We start from the raw sequence: 19,193 nt of genomic DNA, 5'->3' as shown, positions 1-19,193 counted from the left end.
GCCCGATACCAGGGCTATAAGAAGAGCTCAGTGAGGAGCTATATGGCTCCTGGAGGCTTTGAAAGACTGTTTTAATAGTGAGCCACAGTAATATGTGTAGCTGTAGTGTGTGCTGCCTGGCATTGTGGTTTTTTAAATTGAATTTTTTTTTGCACCCCGATATGAACCTTGTAATAAGTGCTGTATGTGTCGTCATATAACATTGCAAATGCACCTATTGCTTTTATATGTGAATGATATTAGCCCAGCCAGCATATGTTGTGAACTAATAAAATGACTTAAGTTTCCATAAATGGACTTTTATTCCAAATGCATGCAAACAGATATATTTATAACTGAATGAAACTTTATAAATACAGGGCAAAGAATCAAGGGGAAAGAACGGTCATAAACGCATACACTGATCTGTGAGAGACATGGTTGGTGTATGTGCGGCTATGATTGCCTGTGCTTTCTCATGGGGTGGAGTGGTAGGGGAAGTGTAGCATCCTTGGATGCCACGTGGGGGGTGTGTGTGTGTGTGTGTAGGGAGGTTCCAGAATGCAGTTCTCTATGGGCTGCAGAGGGAGGCAAGCATGGGTCTGTTAAACCTGAAGGTTGACAAGTCTCCAGCATGTCTGTTTGCCTCTTGAGAAGTGCTAGTATCTCCTTCTGCCCATCTCTATCCTTTTCCTGTGCTTTGTTCTTCTCTGTTCATTCTGTCTGCTACAGCAATTCCCCAAGTCCTGTGCTCAATATCCGAAGCACCAGAGGCTTGCAGGATCTTTTGGAACATGTCATCCCATGTCCTCTTCCTTCTCCTCCTAATCTGTCTGAACTGCTTGATTGGTGTGGATGGAGAGACCCTGAAGGCCACATTTCCAGCTACAAAAGATACAATGCATAGAGGTACTATTGTGAGTGTATTCACAAGATAAATGGAAACTTGATATACCGAATTCTCACCCTTGATCCACACAAGTTAAACGCTACTGTTAGGGGGCTTATTCCTTCACCCACTTACTTCCCTGATCCTTCTCGCATGAACAGAGAGCAACAATACCCGGAAGTCCAAAGGTGCAAACAATTCGATGTTTATTGGGGTGAACTTCCAGCAAGCATGATTCCAGTTTCCTTCCTTAGTGTCCCCCTTCCCAGCTCTGACACCACAGAGCCTTACCTGTGTCCTGTTCCCATTCCTGCCCTTAGCAAAACATGATTCCAATTTCCCCCCGCCCACACTTCCTGATTGACTGCAGACTATATAGTAAAACTTGAGTTCTGCTTAGCTATACCTTAACCAATCATTTTCCTGAAATTTAACTAACCAATCCTAACATACTGTAACATGATTATTTAACCAATTATATCCCACCACCTTAATTAGTTTATACCCAGCCAAATTAATTATACAGCAGATAGAAAAAATCACAGAACCAGACTGAGATTATACAGACAAACAATAGGGAAATGGGGACTACAGTGATGGAACAACAAAGAAATGAGGATTTCAAATCCCAGCTATTGATAAGTGAGTTCTTGCCAGACAGGATGCTATCAAACTAAGTTTCCTTTTACATCTTCTGGCACTTGCCTTTCTCTGGAGGCGACAGGCATTATCAGGACAGGATTGTTACCTAACAGCCCAATAGCACCTTATTTCAATGTGACTAGTTTGGAATGTGAGGATCTGACTGTTCGCTTACTGCTGCCTCTGCTGCGTAGCCAGAGATCTTAGCCTAAGTACAGGGCCTCAGACTGTCACAGTAAGAGAAGGACCTTACACTGGCAGACAGTGATTTTGATTCTTTCTTGTATACCTCTATAACTAGCTAAGTGATAAGAATACACCTAAATTCTTAGAGTATAGGGCTTTACAGACAGGCCTGAATATCTATATCCTAACAGCTACATTCTCACTTCTTCTTGGGATTCATCGAGCATGGCAGCAGTCCCAGCCATGGTGAATATGGCCCAGGGGAGGGGGGTGAGTTGGAATAGTAAGGGGGGTAGCATATGTGGATAGGGCAATTGAATTGAATACTGGCTCAGTCTTGAGGGTAATGGAGGCTGAAAAGAACAGCTCCTGCATCCGTCCAGCTGCAGACCCGGTCAGTATGCTGCTAGCCTGTGTGCTGCAATGGTGCCTGCTGAAGTAATTGCTGAGTGACATGTGAAGGTGTCTTACTGTGGTGGAAGAAATAAGGCAGCCCTCCCCAGAAACCTTCAGCAGAGGATTGCAGACTACCTCCAGGAAAGAGGAAGAAGAAAGTTTCCTCAGGATTGCTATGGAGGATTCATGGTACATCTCTTTACACACAAACTGTTCTGCAGGACCCCCTATGCCTAAGTTCACAGGGGAGTGAGAAGCAGATAGCAACTCTACCTCTAGTTGTTATTTCACTACTTCTTCTAGCATGATTAAAAAAGTAAATGAACAGAGTGTCCCTGCAATATCAAAGCAAACAGCACACTTACTGGTGGTTTCTTCCCTGGCATCATGCTCGCCCATGCTGCAGTGTAGGGACTGGCTCGGCTGCTGTGGAGTCAAAAACAGTTCCTGGCTCACTGTGCCACTGGATCCCCTGGTCACCTGTCCCCCATAGTTGTCTTGATCCTCTTCCTTATCCAACACCACCTCCTCATTGTTCACTCTGGCAGTCTGTGACTCTGGCTTCTCCGAAGTATCCATGGGGCTCTTGGGGGTAGTGGTGGGGTTTCTGCTGAGGATGGCATGCAGCTCTTTGTAAAAGTGGCATGTCTACAGGTCTGCACTAGAGCAACTGGTACACCTGCTGCTGCTCCTTGGCTTTCACGTGGCACTGCTGTGGGTCCCTCTTGTAGCCCTTCTCCCCCATGCCCCGAGCAATCTGCTCATAGATATTGATGTTTGTACAGCTGGACTGGTGCTGTGGCTGCACAACCTCTTCTCTCCGTAGACCCAGGAGATCCATCACCTCCTGTGTAATCCAGGCTGCAGCCTGTAGTCAGCATGGTCAGCTGGGCAGTTGCTAGGTGAGCTCTCCATGCTGATCCAACAGGAAATGGAATTTCAAAAATTTGTGGGGATTTAGAGGGAAGGGGGTATATACCCACTACATTTGGCTGCTGGGAAGCAGAGTTCAAAATGGTGACCACCATGGTCAGGGTAGGGCATTGTGGGACACGTCCTGGAGGCCACTAAAGTTGACGTAAGTAACTCAGTGTCTACATTGACACTGTGTTGACCTAACTACTTCGACCTAAGCGCTATGCCTCTCACGGAGGTGGAGTTAAGTCAGTGTAGCGGGCAATTTAAATTGGCGGGAGCAACGTTTTAGTGTGGACACTTACAGTTAGGTCGACATAAGTTGCCTTATGTTGACGTAACATTGTAGTGTAGACCAGGTGTCAGAGAATTCGCTAGTCTTTAATTAACCTCAGGAAGACTTCATAAGTGTGGTTTTAAAATTCTTGCCATGTATTGACAATCTTGTCTGGCTTGGGATGGGAAGTGTGTGGTTTCCAGATGGTTTATGTAGACAAAAACTGGCTGTCAAAAAATTGGAATTCTGAGTTGGAAGGTGCATGCTCTTTTTTTTTTTCTGCTGGGTTCCAACCCCCAAAAGCTATGCCCAAATAAATTTGTTCGTCTCTAAGGTGCCACAAGGACTCCTCATTGTTTTTTCTTACTCACTTCCACCAAACCAGATAAAAATCAATTCTGCTTTCTTGTCATCAGGCTGATGAAACAAATCACAGCCTAGATCTTCACAGGCCACTTTTTCCTAAAAGTTTTCATCCTACCAATGTTCCCATGTTCTTCTGTCTATTTTATTGGTAAAAGCGTATTTGAACTGTCCACTTACTCCTTTTGTCCAATGCCCACCACTATGGACTGAAAGACTCCTGTGTATGCTCAACCTGTGGAGCTTGTTTTGGCTACTTTTACTGTCAACCCGAACTGAGCTAAGATTAATTTAGCTACCATTTATAGTACCAGTATGTGCTGGACAACAATTTAGTATTGTTAAATTGGGGTCACACACTGTTAGGATTTTACAGTCCATCCTGCACAGTGGAATCTTATTTTATAAAATTAAATAAATTTTATTTTATAAAATTGATTAGTATATCCTAATGGTCTGCTGCCCATCAGTAAATTATTGAAAGTCAAGATGGAAAAGCCTTATTAACACACACACTTCCCCCACACCTAAGTTTGGTTCATCAATCACCTTTTTCTTTTTTTGTAGGCAGCATCATTTGAGAGAAGCAATGGAACAGCAGCTGGGCATGGATTTCTCTCCTCTTGCCCCTTTTTAGTCTTGAAGATATTTTTATGGACTAAACTCCAAAATGGACCTCCAGAAATTATTATTTTGAGACTATATCACAATGCTCCAAACTTAACAATACTTAGGAAGTTTCTTTGAGAAGCTCAGTTTTTAAAGAAGATTGAACTCTGCATCACTCCTAAGTCTATTATTTTATTCAAACCAAAATAGCTATGCATTTTTATGCATTGTATTATTCACGTGCCTTGGATCTATAACTGCCTAGGTTATTTTGGACTGAGATTTAAATCTCTGCTCAGTCAGGACAGTGTGTTCCAACTTTCAGTTGTTGAAACATGACCCTGGGTTTGCTCTCTATAATGTCTACTTGATGTATAATTAAATATGGAAATTTTTATAGCTCCTATAGCTTGGTATGTAACTAAAATTGTTGTTTGCCTATGTAAATTGGATTACTTAAATTGTCATTGGTTGTTTTATACTTGAGTTAAGAGGAGTATGTAAGGAAGTTTATATTATAAAAGAAATTGCATTACCAATTATACTCTTAAGTGGTTTGACTCCATTTAGGCATTCATTAGAATTTATATTGGTATAAATTAAGACCTGCATTTTACTCTGTTTTATTCATCCCTGTTGGATGTAATAGGGGAATTTACTGTTTGTAACTAGAATAAAAATACTTGGCAAATTAAAAATACTGTTGCAATTTTAAATGTTTACCAACTCATTTTAAAAACATTAAACATTTTTAAAAACATTACACTTTAGTAAACCTACCATATAGAAGGTTTCAGAGTAACAGCCGTGTTAGTCTGTATTCGCAAAAAGAAAAGGAGTACTTGTGGCACCTTACACACTAACCAGTTTATTTGACCATAAGCTTTCGATGCATCCGATGAAGTGAGCTGTAGCTCACGAAAGCTTATGCTCAAATAAATTGGTTAGTCTCTAAGGTGCCACAAGTACTCCTTTTCTTTTTACCATATAGAAGATACAGTATCAATCTCTTCACTTCTCATATCAAATTATATAATTTCCTTTCACCTCTATGTAAACTATTAAGTTTTTTTTTAAAAACAGCAGCGTTCTTTCATGATCAGTTACCTGTGCTTGCCTGACTCCTTTAGTGATGCCACATTCTTGTCTTTGTTACAGCATAACAATCATGGAAGGTATTTTGATGTAATGAACACCTAAGTTATGGGCATCACTGAATGAATCTGGCAAGATGAGAAGTCTGGTTTAAAAATTTGTAAATGGAAATTTTAGCTTTTGCATATTGTCTTATTTGTTGCAGTGTATTTGTATAAAAACATATGTGCTTGGAGTTGTGGATGGTTGTGTTTTAGTAAGTCTAAATACACAGATCATGAAAATCTGTAGCAACTGGAGAGGAAGTACAAAAAAAGAAGTATATGGAAGATAAATGAGGGTTTGATAATCTCTATGATCATAAATATAACTGCTTTCAACTTTGCCCAGCAAATGACATCAGGGTTCACCACATACATGGCACACTACAAGAAGGATGTGGAAAAATTGGAAAACGTCCAGCGGAGGGCAACAAAAATGATTAGGGGACTGGAACACATGACGTATGAGGAGAGGCTGAGGGGACCGGGATTGTTTAGTCTGCGGAAGAGAAGAATGAGGGGGGATTTGATAGCTGCTTTCAGCTACCTGAAAGAGGGTTCCAAAGAGGATGGTTCTAGACAGTTCTCAGTGGTAGCAGATGACAGGACAAGGAGTAATGTTCTCAAGTTGCAGTGGGGGAGGTTTAGGTTGGATATTAGGAAAAACTTTTTCACTAAGAGGGTGGTGAAACACTGGAATGCGTTACCTAGGGAGGTGGTGGAATCTCCTTGCTTTGAGGTTTTTAAGGTCAGGCTTGACAAAGCCCTGGCTGGGATGATTTGATTGGGGATTGGTCCTGCTTTGAGCAGGGAGTTGGACTAGATGACCTCCTGAGGTCCCTTCCAACCCTGATATTCTATGATCTGTGATGTGGTTTTTAGTGGAAGTTCAAAGATAATATTTTTGCAGAGGTTTTGCTTTGCAAGATTTACATATATGGCTTCCAGTGAAGGTGTTTTGATAAGGTATCTTTTAAACTTTTCATATTTTTAGCAGACAGGGTAATATATAAAATGGAAGACTGCATAACTATTGTTTGTATTTTTAACTGGTCAAGAATGAATGTTGCAGCCATCTCAAACTGTATTGAACACCTACTTAGAATAATAATGTAGTGAAGGGATGAGGAATATAGGGTGGAAGTGGGGGAGGGGAAGAGTATATACAAAGGAAAAAATTAATTTTGTCAACCGATTGGTTGTGTTGATTCAATCTCATTTCTTCTTATCAAGCCTTGTTTCTTCACACCATCAGTAAGCAGTTAACTGACTTTGAGTTATAAAATATATACAAGGTTTAATATAATAGCTACCTCCCATAGTTTTTGCTAAGAGTGTGTATATGATTTTGACTTGAGACAAGGATCTGTGATTGGAAGATTAAATTTGTACTTTTCATATATAAGGTTCTTTTGCTCTTGGCTCTCTGGGATACTTTTCTCCTGGTTCCTAGAACTTACACAAGTAGCGTACAAAAATTACTTATCTACTATTTATTTCTTTTTTCCCCTCTGATTAAGAGATATTGGGACTGATAGCTGGTATAAATCAGCATGGTTCCATTGGATTTGCCACGATTTACAGCAGCTGAGCTTCTGATCCATATATTTAAACATTTTAAAAAAAGTTCATTTTCAGTTCTGTGGATGGTGGTCCCATTATGGATGAAATCACTGTTTTGAGTTGTAATCTGTTTCTCTTCAACTTGACGTGGTTCTTAAAGAGCGTAGAAGTCTGTTAAACATTCATAAAGTATCCAGACATCTTCTGTTGGAGCAGACACTTAGGCATATTCCTATAATCCTACAGAACACCAGGCAGTAGAAGAAGTGGGAGTTGGTTCCTTGGATGTTCTTGACATCCATTTCCTTTCTTTGCCAATGTGTGCTCTGTATTGGACTGACTTCTACAAGTCTGTGGTTGGCTGATGGGATCTATTTAAAAGGGCTTGAGTATTTCTTGCCTCACTGCACAGAGGTGTTCCCCCCAATTATTCTGAGAGACTATAGCAGATCTTTCCATCTTCTGTATATAGTTAACACATCCCAATCTGGGGCAAATTAAGCTTTCTGGCTATCTTATTATTGATTCCTCTTATTACAGAATTCTGAATTAAAATTTTGCTATTCCTGCTTTGATTCATTGAAGAACTTTTTAGATGCCTAATATAACTTTTGTGATTCTTGAATGACAGCTGAACAAAATTACTATACTGACAGTCTTCTGAAAGCTTGTTCTATTGTTTACAAATCAACCCTGTCTGTCATGGGAGTTTGACTGACACAATGTGTACATAGATCTCAGTGATATTTTAAATTGGGTAGAATGCAGGTTAGTATTGTAAAAGTTAATAGCACATTGTCTCTGAATGTTGCATTATGAAATTTTTATAATCATATACTCAAATTCTTGATTGAAATAAACACAGACAAATCTAAATTATTTTTTTAAATGTCTGCAAATCTAGCATGCATGAATAGGGGTGTCTTTCTGTAGAATCTTTCAGTAGCTGCATAATCTATAGAGCCAGGGCCAGCTCCAGCATTTTTGCTGCTGCCGCTGAGGGCGGATCGCTACCCCAGAGCCCGATGTCCTACCGCCCCTTTACATTTGCCGCCCCAGGCACCTGCTTGGTTTGCTGGTGCCTGGAGCCGGCCCTGTTTAGAGCAAGTTTCAATGCTTATGCATTAATGAAAAGTACACCTGAAAAATGTTCTGAACCTGTCTTGGTTTAACCCATAATAGGGAGCAATCTAAATTTTCCTGTTGGGATGGGAAACCCAATTTCCCCAAACAGGGGGCTTATTATGTAAGATCTAAAAAGGTTAAATATGTAGTCACTGGAAGAATTTAAGTTAAGAACGAGTTAAGAACAATTTTTATACATATCACGCACCTATTCAGTAAAAATGTCTCTTCAGATTTGCTACTGGTTATTTATGGCCCTTAGCTGGACTTTTTTTTTTTATTTAGATGTTATGCCAGAACTTTTGGGGAGAAAACATTTGTATTAGCAAGAAGACCTTGGAGAAGACCTTATGGGATAATGGGAGCAATCCCTGGTGAATGTGTATATATATTTATAGTTCTCTTACTTAAGACAGTTCTCTGTTGCCTCATCTTTAATTATCATTAATGCCTAATCATTAATTTTGCCTCATCTCCACAGTTTCCAGATACCTTCTTCCTTTTTCCACTCCATGTGGATGTATCCTTGTTTCCTTGCAGTTGTGGGGGAAAATATGCAGGATGATAGGGTATATATTAAATATTTTATTTTATTGTTTATGGGTACTTACGTGGGCAAAAAAATGTCCAAATCTATACAAAAATATATTTTATTCATGCTAGTCTTATTTAAAGAATTTCAAACTACTGACAACATTACTAAAATGTAACTCAGGCTTTGTCTTACTACAGTACCCCCCCCCCCCAAAACAAACAAACAAACCCCACAAAAAGCAAACAAACCCCAAAACCTGTGAAGATTACTTGACAAGAATTTATTTAAAGGCAAAATGATACCTATGTGGCCCTTTTTTGCAGAAAAATAAGCTATTTTCTCTTGTATGGTCTTCTATATACTTTCCTGATCCAGAATGAGAAACATGCTAAATGTATTTGTGTATTTATCAGTGATCTAAGTTAAATAATCAGATAACTGTCTATTTAGGTCAGTGATAATTGGATCTCAGTGGTTCAGGAGCCACATTAGCAATCAGTATTACTCAAAAGAGCCACCGTAGTGTGAATTCATTGTTTGATTTACTATAGTACAATATATTCATATTTAAATAGTATGACTGGAAGAAATATTTTGTGTGTGTATAAAAATTATTCTCCCAGCAAAATGACTGACCAAGTATTATTTTATCAACTACAATTGGTTAATACCATAGTAAACACATCCTGATTAATTATTAACCAATCAGTGTTTTAATATCATGTGCTGCAAAGAGCCGCAGGAGACACATTAAAAAGCCATTTTTGACTTGTGAGCCTCAGTCTGAGTATCACTGGTTCTAGGTAACAGGTAGGTATTTTTTTGAGACTATATTAAGTAGAATGTTGATTATAGATAACTCTACAGCTCCTAGGTAGCAGGAAAATGGCCATATGTGTTTTAGGAAATGAGTTCCCAGTACTTGCAGAGGAAGTGGTGAGAGTGAAAAGGGTGGAGCAGATCTAACTATGAAAACTTACTTTAAGAAAATTTTGAAGAACCTTGTTTCTGTAAATTCCACAATCTTGCATCTGCTGTGAGACAAATTTGTAGGGTTTTACAGTAGATTCACTAAATTATACACAGGGTGGATTTGATTTAAATTGATCAAAATTGTGGGACTTAGTTTTTAGTTTGTGACATTATTTCCTCATGCTAGTTTTCCCCCTACTGTTAATCACACCTTCTTGCCAACTGTTTGAAATGGGCCATCCTGATTATCACTACAAAAGTTTTTTTTCTCCTGCTGATAATAGCCCAGCTTAATTGATTTCTCAGAGTTGGTATGGCAACCCCTATCTTTTCATGTTCTGTGTGTGTATACCTATCTACCTACCTACTGTATTTTCCACTCCATGCTTCTGATGAAGTGGGTTTTAGCCCACAAAAGCTTATGCCCAGATAAATTTTAGTCTCTAAGGTGCCACAAGTGCTCCTCGTTCTTTTTGTATAAGGTAAGTAACCTCTCCATCTCCAATGAGGGCAGGACAAAAAGAAATCTGCTTAATCTGCAGCAAGGGAGATTTAAATTAGATATTAGGAAAAGCTTTCTAACTATAAGAATAGATAAATAGGTTACCGAGAGAGATTGTGTAATCCTCACCATTGGAGGTTTTTCAGAACATCTTAGACAACACTTGTCAAGGATGGTCCTAGGTTTACTTGGTCTTGCCTCAGTTGTGGGGGATAGGTAGATGATCACTTCCATCCCTACATTTCTGTGATTAGTTTCTAGACAAATTGTCTGTTTTCTGAAACCTATTTAGTTGGTTCTTACAGACTTTTGTTTGTGTTTCCCTCCCCTAGGACATGGTAACAGAATCCACTCCATTACGCTGCAGAAAGCTCAGTAACCCTGACATCATTTCATCTACTGGGAAAACTAAACTCCATCGTCAGCTAAGTCAAGATGACTGCAAACTGCGGAGGGGTAGCCTGGCCAACTCTCTGTCCGGTAAGCTGCTTTGTACAGTACTCATCTGATGATTGATCGACTATCAAATGTACAGTATTTTGGAAGAGTACAAAACTGTCATAGGATTGTTCAACATACCCTTTCTTTTAGTGAAACCAAGGAGTCATTAAGTATTGACATTCTGCTTGCTGCTGTGCAAAACACAAATGAGGATACACTCCCTGCTCAGAGGAGTTTAAAAAAAACAAACAAACCAAAACAAATAGCATGGTTTATTTTGTATCAATGAGACAAATGACTCTTAAAATGTAAAATTATTTTCTCTTATTTAGAGAGGAAAATCATTTAATGCATAAGAATATGATCGTTTCAAATGCTAGGAATGACATGGAAGAAGATTCAGAGTTATGTGGAAGGAGGATACAAAAGGAAATATTAGGAGGGAGTCTAGGGTGGAGTGAGGAGGAGGAGGAAAAGAGCAGAGATCTAGTGAATGATGATTAGAACCCCTTACTAGATGCTGAAAAAGCTACATTCCCACAGTTGAGGAACAAGGTTGTACTGGTTAAAAACCTAACCTGGTTTAGAATGGAAGTGAAGGCAGCTATGGAAAACTAGATTTAAAAAAAAAGGGAAAAAAGATGAAGGTGATAGTAATTAATGCAAATGAGAAGTTAGGAATTGTAGAAAATTGATCAGGGAAGCCAACAGGGATGCAGAGAAATCTGTAGCCTGTGAATTTAAGGACAATAAGAAAGAGCTTTTAAAATATATTAAGAACAAAAGAATCCTGACAATGGTGTTGGTTCATTACTATGTGGAAATTGTAGAATTATCAATAATAATGCAGAAAAAGTAGAAGTATTCATTAAGGAAATCTGTTCTGTCTTTGGGGAAAAAGCAGTTAATATAGTCTCAGCCTATGGTGATAACATTCCTTCGATTCCACTAGTTATCGCTGGAGGATGTTAAAACAGCAGCTGTTAAAGTTAGACATTTTTAAATTAGTAGGTGCAGATAACTTCTATCCAAGAGTTGTAAAACAGCTTAGCTAAGAAGATGACTGGACCATGAATTTTGATTTTCAGTAAGTCATAGAATCATAGACTTTAAGGTCAGAACGGACCATCATGATAGTCTAGTCTGACCTCCTGCACAACGCAGGCCACGAAATCTCACCTACCCACTCCTGTAACAACCCCCTAACCTATGTCTGAGCTATTGAAGTCCTCAAATCGTGGTTTAAAGACTTCAGGGTGCAGAGACTTCTCCAGCAAGTGACCCGTGCCCCACGCTGCAGAGGAAGGCAAAAGACCCCCAGGGCGTCTGCCAATCTACCCTGGAGGAAAATTCCTTCCTGACCCCAAATATGGTGATCAGCTAAACCCTGAGCATGTGGGCAAGATTCACCAGCCAGACACCCAGGAAAGAATTCTCTGTAGTAACTCAGAACCCACCCCATTTAACATCCCATCACGGGCCATTGGGCATATTTACCGCTAATAGTCAAAGGTCAATTAATTGCCAAAATTAGGCTATCCCATCATACCATCCCCTCCATAAACTTATCAAGCTTAGTCTTGAAGCCAGATATGTCGTTTGCCCCCACTGCTCCCCTTGGAAGGCTGTTCCAGAACTTCACTCCTCTGATGGTTAGAAACCTTCATCAAATTTCAAGTCTAAACTTCCTGATGGCCAGTTTATATTCATTTGTTCTTCTGTCCAGTCTTGGAGCACTGGGGAAGTTCCAAAAGACTGAAAGACAGGTGATGAAGGAAGTATTTAGGAAGGAACAATCAGTTGCACACATACATAATGAGAAATGACTGCCTAGGAAGGAGTACTGCAGAAAGGGATCTGTGGGTCATAGTGGACCACAAGCTAAATATGAGTAAACAGTGAAACACGTGTGTGTGTGGGGGGGGGGGGGGGGGTGAGAGAGAGAGAGAGAGAGAAGGCGAACATCATTCTGGGATGTATGAGCAGGAGTATTGTAAGCAAGACATGAGAAGTAATTCTTCTGCTCTACTCTGCTCTGATTAGGCCTCAATTGGAGTATTGTGTCCCGTTCTGGGCGCCACATTTCAGGAAGCATGTGGACAAATAGGAGAGAGTTCAGAGCAGAGTAACAAAAATGATTAAAAGAAAAGGAGTACTTGTGGCACCTTAGAATACAAATTTATTTGAGCATAAGCTTTCGTGAGCTACATGTATCCGATGAAGTGAGCTCACGAAAGCTTATGCTCAAATTTGTAGTCTCTAAGGTGCCACAAATACTCCTTTTTCTTTTTGCGAATACAGACTAACATGGCTGCTACTCTGAAAAATGATTAAAGGTCTAGGAAACATGACCTCTGAGGGAAGATTGAAAAAATTGGGTTTGTTTAGTCTGGGGAAAAAGACTGAGAGGGGACATAACAGTTTTCAAGCATGTAAAAGGCTGTTACAAGGAGGAGGAAGAAAATTGTTTTTCTTAACCTCTGAGGCTAGGACAAGAAGCAGTGGGCTTAAATTGCAGCAAGGAAGGTTTAGGTTGGACATTAGGAAAAACTTCTTAAATGTCAGGGTGGTTAAGCACTAGAATAAATTGCTTGGGGAGGCCGTGGAATCTCCATCATTGGAGATTATTAAGCACAGGTTAGACAAACACCTGTCAGGAATGGTCTAGATAATTAGTCCTGCCACAAGTGCAGAGGACTGGACTAGATGACCTCTCGAGGTCCCTTCCACTTCTATGATTCTATGACGTGCCAATTGTTAAAGGGTAAATGGGATGACCCAGTTAATTATAGGCATGTGAGTTTTACAGGACTTCGTAGGCGAAGAGTTGGAAGCTTCAACTTCTGATGCAGAAGATGAAAGGAAGCAAGTTGGAGGGATTCAAAGAGGAGTGTGATAAGTTCCTACTTACCCGCCTCAAACAATTTTCACTTCTAAAGTCCCCTTGGTAGCCACTGTTTCTCTCCTTTGCATATTCTATCATGCTGCCTCTTGTGCTTGGAATTAACTCTTTTCTGCTATGCCAAATCACTTGCCTTTTTCCGTTTTAATTCTTCAAATGTATTCTGTCATTGAAGCCTTTGAATAATGATCTCTTACACATTTTCACAGCTATAAGTTTTCACTGTTTTCTGGGTATTACAAGTTTGAACTCTCTTTTATATTTGAATTAAATTGTAATATCTTTGGTGAAGATCTTATAAATATATGTATAGCTCTCAGTGTATTTTCTGAGCTCAGCAAATATGTTAATCAGTAAGATATTGGATTTACAGAAAAATTCATGTGAATGGTTTAACTATAGTAAAAGAAATATTTTTGTATGAAATATTTAGCTAATCAGGTCTTTTTGCTGGTAAGGTTTTTAGAGTATTCTTTACATCCTTACAGTTGTGTTCTTTGGTGTACTATAGAAATTGTTTCCTTAAACACTGTTACCACCGCGTTTAATAGTTTGTATGTATACATTGTGTATTTAATTTTTTTTCCTTTTGGCTGAAGTTATTTTTCTTAAGAGCTGAAATTTTACTTTTTGCTGTTCCCTTTAATCTATCATCAGTTGATGTAGTTTACTTTCCGCTGTAGAGCCAGAGAAGATGGATGGTCCAGTGACTAGAGTGGTAACCTGGAACTTGGGAGACGTGGATCCAATTCCCTTGTCTGCCACAGGGTGCCTGGGCAAATCACCTAGTTCTTATTCTTCAGTTTCCATGTGTAATATGGGGTAATAATTATTTTTCCTCACCGGGGAAAGATGAATACATTAATGATTCTGAGGTGTTTGGATACTATGCTTGTATGGCCATATAAGTGCCTAAGATAAATAGGATCACGAGAACACACTTTTGATTTGAGTAGGCTATACATAAGTCACTGTCAGGTGTTGGCTGTTTTTTAATAATAGCAGTAGGCCAAGGGAGTGTGTATTTTTGCCAAAAAAACAAAAAAATCCAATATCCTACCCCAACAGTGCCATCACAAGAAATTTGGAGGCTACCTGGAAGAGAACCGAGGGGGCCCCCTTTCCATTAATAATATTCTATTACCAATTTAATCAAAGTATGAAAATACTTTAATGACCTATAGAAATTCCCAACTAGTAGTTGGCTGAGTCTACCTTCGAAGCTAAACAAATAAAAAAAAAATAGCCTGTTGCATTTTACTTTTGTCAATGGATAACTGCTGGAAAAATGTATGTATTTTTCTTACCTTGTTTATGCTGAGTAATGGAGTGCTCTATTGATGAATTCTTCTATGTCATGTCCTTGAAGTCCAGTGTCTTGCAAATGTTACTTTCTATGGACAATGTAGTCAGTCCTACTAAAGGTTCTTGAGCATGGTAGACCTCATAAGTTTTTATTGACTTAAGTTTTAAAAAACTTCTTTCTGCCGGTGCCACAGATATTGGAACTGTGAGAAACACCTGCAGAGCAATACACATGTTTGGGTACAGCGTGGACAAACTGCTTCTGGAAATGAATTGAAGTGTCTCAAGTGCATCGGCAAAACACCAGAAAGACTCTGGAGTTATGTACCAGGTCATACCTGTCTGTATTCACAGTACAGCCATCAGAACTTGTCAGAGTTGATTTCAGGTTACTAAGCAATTTTTCTAACATGCTGGATGGAGAAAAGTTTGTTGAAATAAGTTTCTCATATTACGCCGGAATCCAAACATGTTCACGTGTTCTCACAAAAATTTAAAAATGTTGTCCCAGCTTCATGAGAGCAGTGTCTATAGCAATATTGAAGAAGTCAAATTTAAATCTCTTCTGCATTGCCAGTGACTTGATCCTCTGCTTTGTAGCTTTGCAATTTACGGTGGACTTATGCTCATTCTGCAGGCACTGACATTTTTTAGCAATTAACCTCTTCAAATCCATTTTCATGATAATTCTGTGTTTGTCCGAGTAACTTAAATTGATTTGCTGACTTCATCAAGACCAAGCATTGAGCTCTATTTTTGCAATTTTAATTTTAAGCAGTAAACTTTTACAAGCCACAAGTGAGACTAGACTGAACTGAAATGAGGGGAGTTCATCTGCCAGTGATCTGCCTTTTGCACATATACCCCATTATCTTTAGTCATTTCTTTCAAATTCGGTAGTACTCTTCGCACACTCTGTCTGAAACTGCAAAACTTTGATATTTCCACTTTAGCTCTCTGCCAGGAACAAAAAATGTCTTTCTGTTGTTTTAAGTTAAATGAGCTTGCACCCTTGATGCAGTCCTCATGTTAGCTCTATTATCATATCCCTGTCCCTTGCAGTTATCCAGTGTCATATCATGTCTAGGTAACTCTTAAAGTATCTCATCTGACAGAGCCTTTTTGGTAGTTTCCTCTACATTCAGAAATGATGGGAATTGCTCTTCAGTCTTGACTTCTGTCTCTTTGTCATTTTGAGGTATGTTAATATCCGACACTTGTTGCTTGTGACTGATAGCAGATGTGCAATCCAAAATAATGGAGTAATACTTCATCTTGTTGATGCTAATTGTATGTTATCTTTTGAAATAACTTCAAAACGATATTTTGTATTGCAGGGCTATGTATTGGTGTCTGTCTTCTTTAGTAAAGAACCATCTTGTGTTCCTTTATCACAGGCACAAATTTAGCCAGTAATTGGACTTGGCCTAAAAAGCTCCCATTTCCACTCTCATTAAGTTTTTCCATGGAGCCACAAAATGCTAGGTTCTGGTAAGTTAAGTGAAGAACAATGGCCACAATTCTTTTAAATACACATTGCAAGTGTTGTCTTTTAGTTTTGAGGAATGATTGTGAATTCTGGTCAATTGCAGATTCAATTTTCGGTTATGGTTCCAACTCTCTCCTCTTTTCTGTATATCCGATTGAACATGGTTTTTCTCATGAGTTTCGAGAGGTTTGTGGTTATATTGCCTTCCTGAAAACCACCATCAACGAGAGACTACGCTGACCAACACCAAATAATTTGCAACAAAAATAGAACGCTGCATCCTCTTAACACTGGCTCATATATTCTGGTAGTTGAACATTTTTCAATGTTCTTACATTATTTTCTTCTATAAACCTGCTCCATTGTGACGTAGAAAACTTTTACTTTTAACTTGCAGCGATCCATGTTTCAGTATGGTTATTCTTGCTTTGTCATGGATGAATTTGGGCCATGTTGAAGGACCACTGACATTAAAAGGGGATACTGAAATTAGTGGAATGTCTCCTGAGTTGTGACTACTCCACTTGTTGAGATATAGCGGTGAACGATCAGACAAGGTTCCTTGCTTCTTATTTTCTTCATGCCCCTCTAAGTTTTTTTCTTTTTTCCTTGATTTGTTTCCTGGACTAATTGTACATTTGAAGAGGTGCCAGGAGTCAAAAAACCTCTCAAGTGCACCTTTGTCTCTTAATGTGATCCTGTTGCTCTCCCGTCCTCTCAGATCTAGTGATCTTGACTGGGCTCTGGACCACTGCAATCCATCCCATAAATAATAAAAATCCTTATTGTGTTTTAGTCTTCATAATCACCAAGCATTCATATGCACTGTGTTAATGTTAAACAGCAGCACAACAAGTATCTGCAACTGCAAAGCAGAAATGCAAAAGCTCACCCTAAGCAGAGAAAATACCATCTCTAGGAAACAGAGTTAGGGGGCTTCGGTGGGGTTTCCCAACCAGACATGGCTAGGGAATGTACTGTCTCTGTAGGGACTGCATATGTCTAAGGAGTTCAACCATGGTGTATCCTCCTACTCTGTTTACTTTGCTTTTGCAATAGCACTGTGATTATGCAAATGGACATGAAGTGCAATTATGGGATACTTGGCATACATTTAGTCCGCCCTGCATCAACTGAAATAGCCTTGAAACTACAGACTGGATCTTAGGCCCCCTTTGGATCTGAGGCCATCTGCCGCCACAGGTTTCATAGGATGGGTTGCTACAGCACTGACAGAACGCCAAACTCCAATACATTTGTATTCAAGTAGAGATATCTGAAGCTTCTAATCATTTGATGGTGGTAGAAAATTCTAGTCTAAACTGTAAGAGGTTGTGCTGGTGATTTAGACTCTTCCCTTTGAGTTGGTACTGAAACCATGTTCATACCTAGTATTTGGGGGGCACTGAGCTGCTAGAGATGCAGTCTTATGTGGACATTCAAAGCCAAGGTACTGACCAGTTGCTGATGTTAAAGCAGAGTTGTTAGTCTGTCCTGTCCAAATTCCAGCTTGGGTAATTACATTGTGCTTACCAAAATTCCTGTTTGGAGCTGGATGAAAAATTTCCATCCCAATTATTTTCTGATAAAACATGTCTTTTTTGTAAAATGGGAATTTTCCATGGAAAAATTTTAGTTTTGCACAAAAAAATTGGTTTTTTCATTGTGAAAATTGAAATGACAGCTGCCCTCTGGGAAGGCCTCGTCAGTTGCACTTTTTACCAGTGAAATTGACAAAAGCTTTCATGGAGGGCTGCTGCAGCCCAGTGCCTTGACTCTCTGCCTCTCAGGGTATGTCTGCACTACAGTGTAAGCCCAAGCTCAGATTCAGGCTTGAGCCCAAATTGCCCTTCCAGCTACACACACATCTCTTGGATTTGAGCTTGGACCTGGAGTCCTAGGATTCTCTGTGGGTGGAAGGTTCGAGCCTGAGTGAAGCTGGGACCCAGGGTTCAATCCCTATTGCTTTGCAGTGTAGATGCAGTTCCACTTGACCTGGGTCCTGAGAGTTCACCAAAGGTATCCCACAATCCTATGGGCCAACTTCCTTTTTCCTCTCTATCCCAAGAATCTCCAGTTGACCGAAGTGAAAATGAAAGCCACCCCCCTTGGTCATACAGCAGATGCTGAGTGAGTCAATGTTAACTCTTCCTTTGTCTTCTGACCACCGAGCTGCAAACACAGCATCAGAGAGCCTTCTGTGTTTGCAGTACTGACCAACCAGAAAAAGCTTTTTGTTAAGCGTGCTGCATCATGGTCATGGGAGCACAGCCAGATTAATCTCTGGTGTGAGATCAGCAAAACTGTGGACTTGAGTAGGATTACCAGAAATACTATGCATATCAGCAAATAGTGAAGAAGCTGGCAGCTTTGCAAATTTACCACACTGGTGACCTGTCTGGGGAAGCGAATTAAGTGGCTCAAGAGTGAGTGTCGGAGGACCAAGAACCAGAAATGACCTCATGCAACTCACCAACACCGTGCCTGTTTTATGAGGAGTTTTACCAGATGCTGGGCACTGCACCCAGGATAGAGCCACCTGTGGAGCACGATGACGTGTTCAGCCGGGATGGTGCCCTGATGAACCCAGAATCCAGCATGCAGACTTATGGAAGACAGCAGCAGGTGCCAAGCTAGTAGCATGAAGTCCCTCTGCTGCTGAAACCGGCCGCAGAGCAGGCTTTGGAACAGGATCAGCAGCAAATTCTGTTTGATGCACCCGAGGAACATCCTGCTGCTGAGTCTGCAGCAGACAGCGAGGGGACGGAAGTCGCCCTTGAGCCTGGTAAGTTTCTAGCTCCATGTTAATGGAATAATGGGAGGAATTTCCACTCTATGAATTAATGCAAAATTTATGAGAACCCCTGGCTAGCAGCATGTATCCACTAAAGCTGGATTGTATCCCAGCGACTTGGTGTCCACCCTCCTCTTTTTCACCACTATGTGGAGTTCAAAATGGTGACTGGG

At 39.9% G+C, this 19,193-nt stretch overlaps 1 protein-coding gene across 4 annotated transcripts in view; it reads left to right on the top strand.

The window, feature by feature from the left end:
• Positions 1 to 19,193, top strand: part of MAST2 (microtubule associated serine/threonine kinase 2) — a 379,580-nt gene that overhangs the window by 19,087 nt on the left and 341,300 nt on the right. For 2 of the 4 annotated variants that reach the window (XM_074961827.1, XM_074961826.1), the window contains exons 1-2: positions 8,620 to 8,649; positions 10,422 to 10,569. In XM_074961827.1, coding sequence (XP_074817928.1) covers positions 8,635 to 8,649; positions 10,422 to 10,569 — 163 coding nt within the window. In that variant the 5' untranslated portion in view covers positions 8,620 to 8,634. Of the gene's footprint in view, positions 1 to 8,619; positions 8,650 to 10,421; positions 10,570 to 19,193 lie in introns of those variants that run through there. The other 2 variants (XM_074961832.1, XM_074961828.1) reach the window with 1 other exon arrangement.

The sequence above is a fragment of the Natator depressus genome, chromosome 8 (genome assembly GCF_965152275.1).
Source record: "Natator depressus isolate rNatDep1 chromosome 8, rNatDep2.hap1, whole genome shotgun sequence".
NCBI classification, from domain to species: domain Eukaryota; kingdom Metazoa; phylum Chordata; order Testudines; family Cheloniidae; genus Natator; species Natator depressus.
The sequence above is the reverse complement of the archived record's forward strand: the minus strand, read 5'-3'. Positions and strand labels throughout refer to the sequence as shown.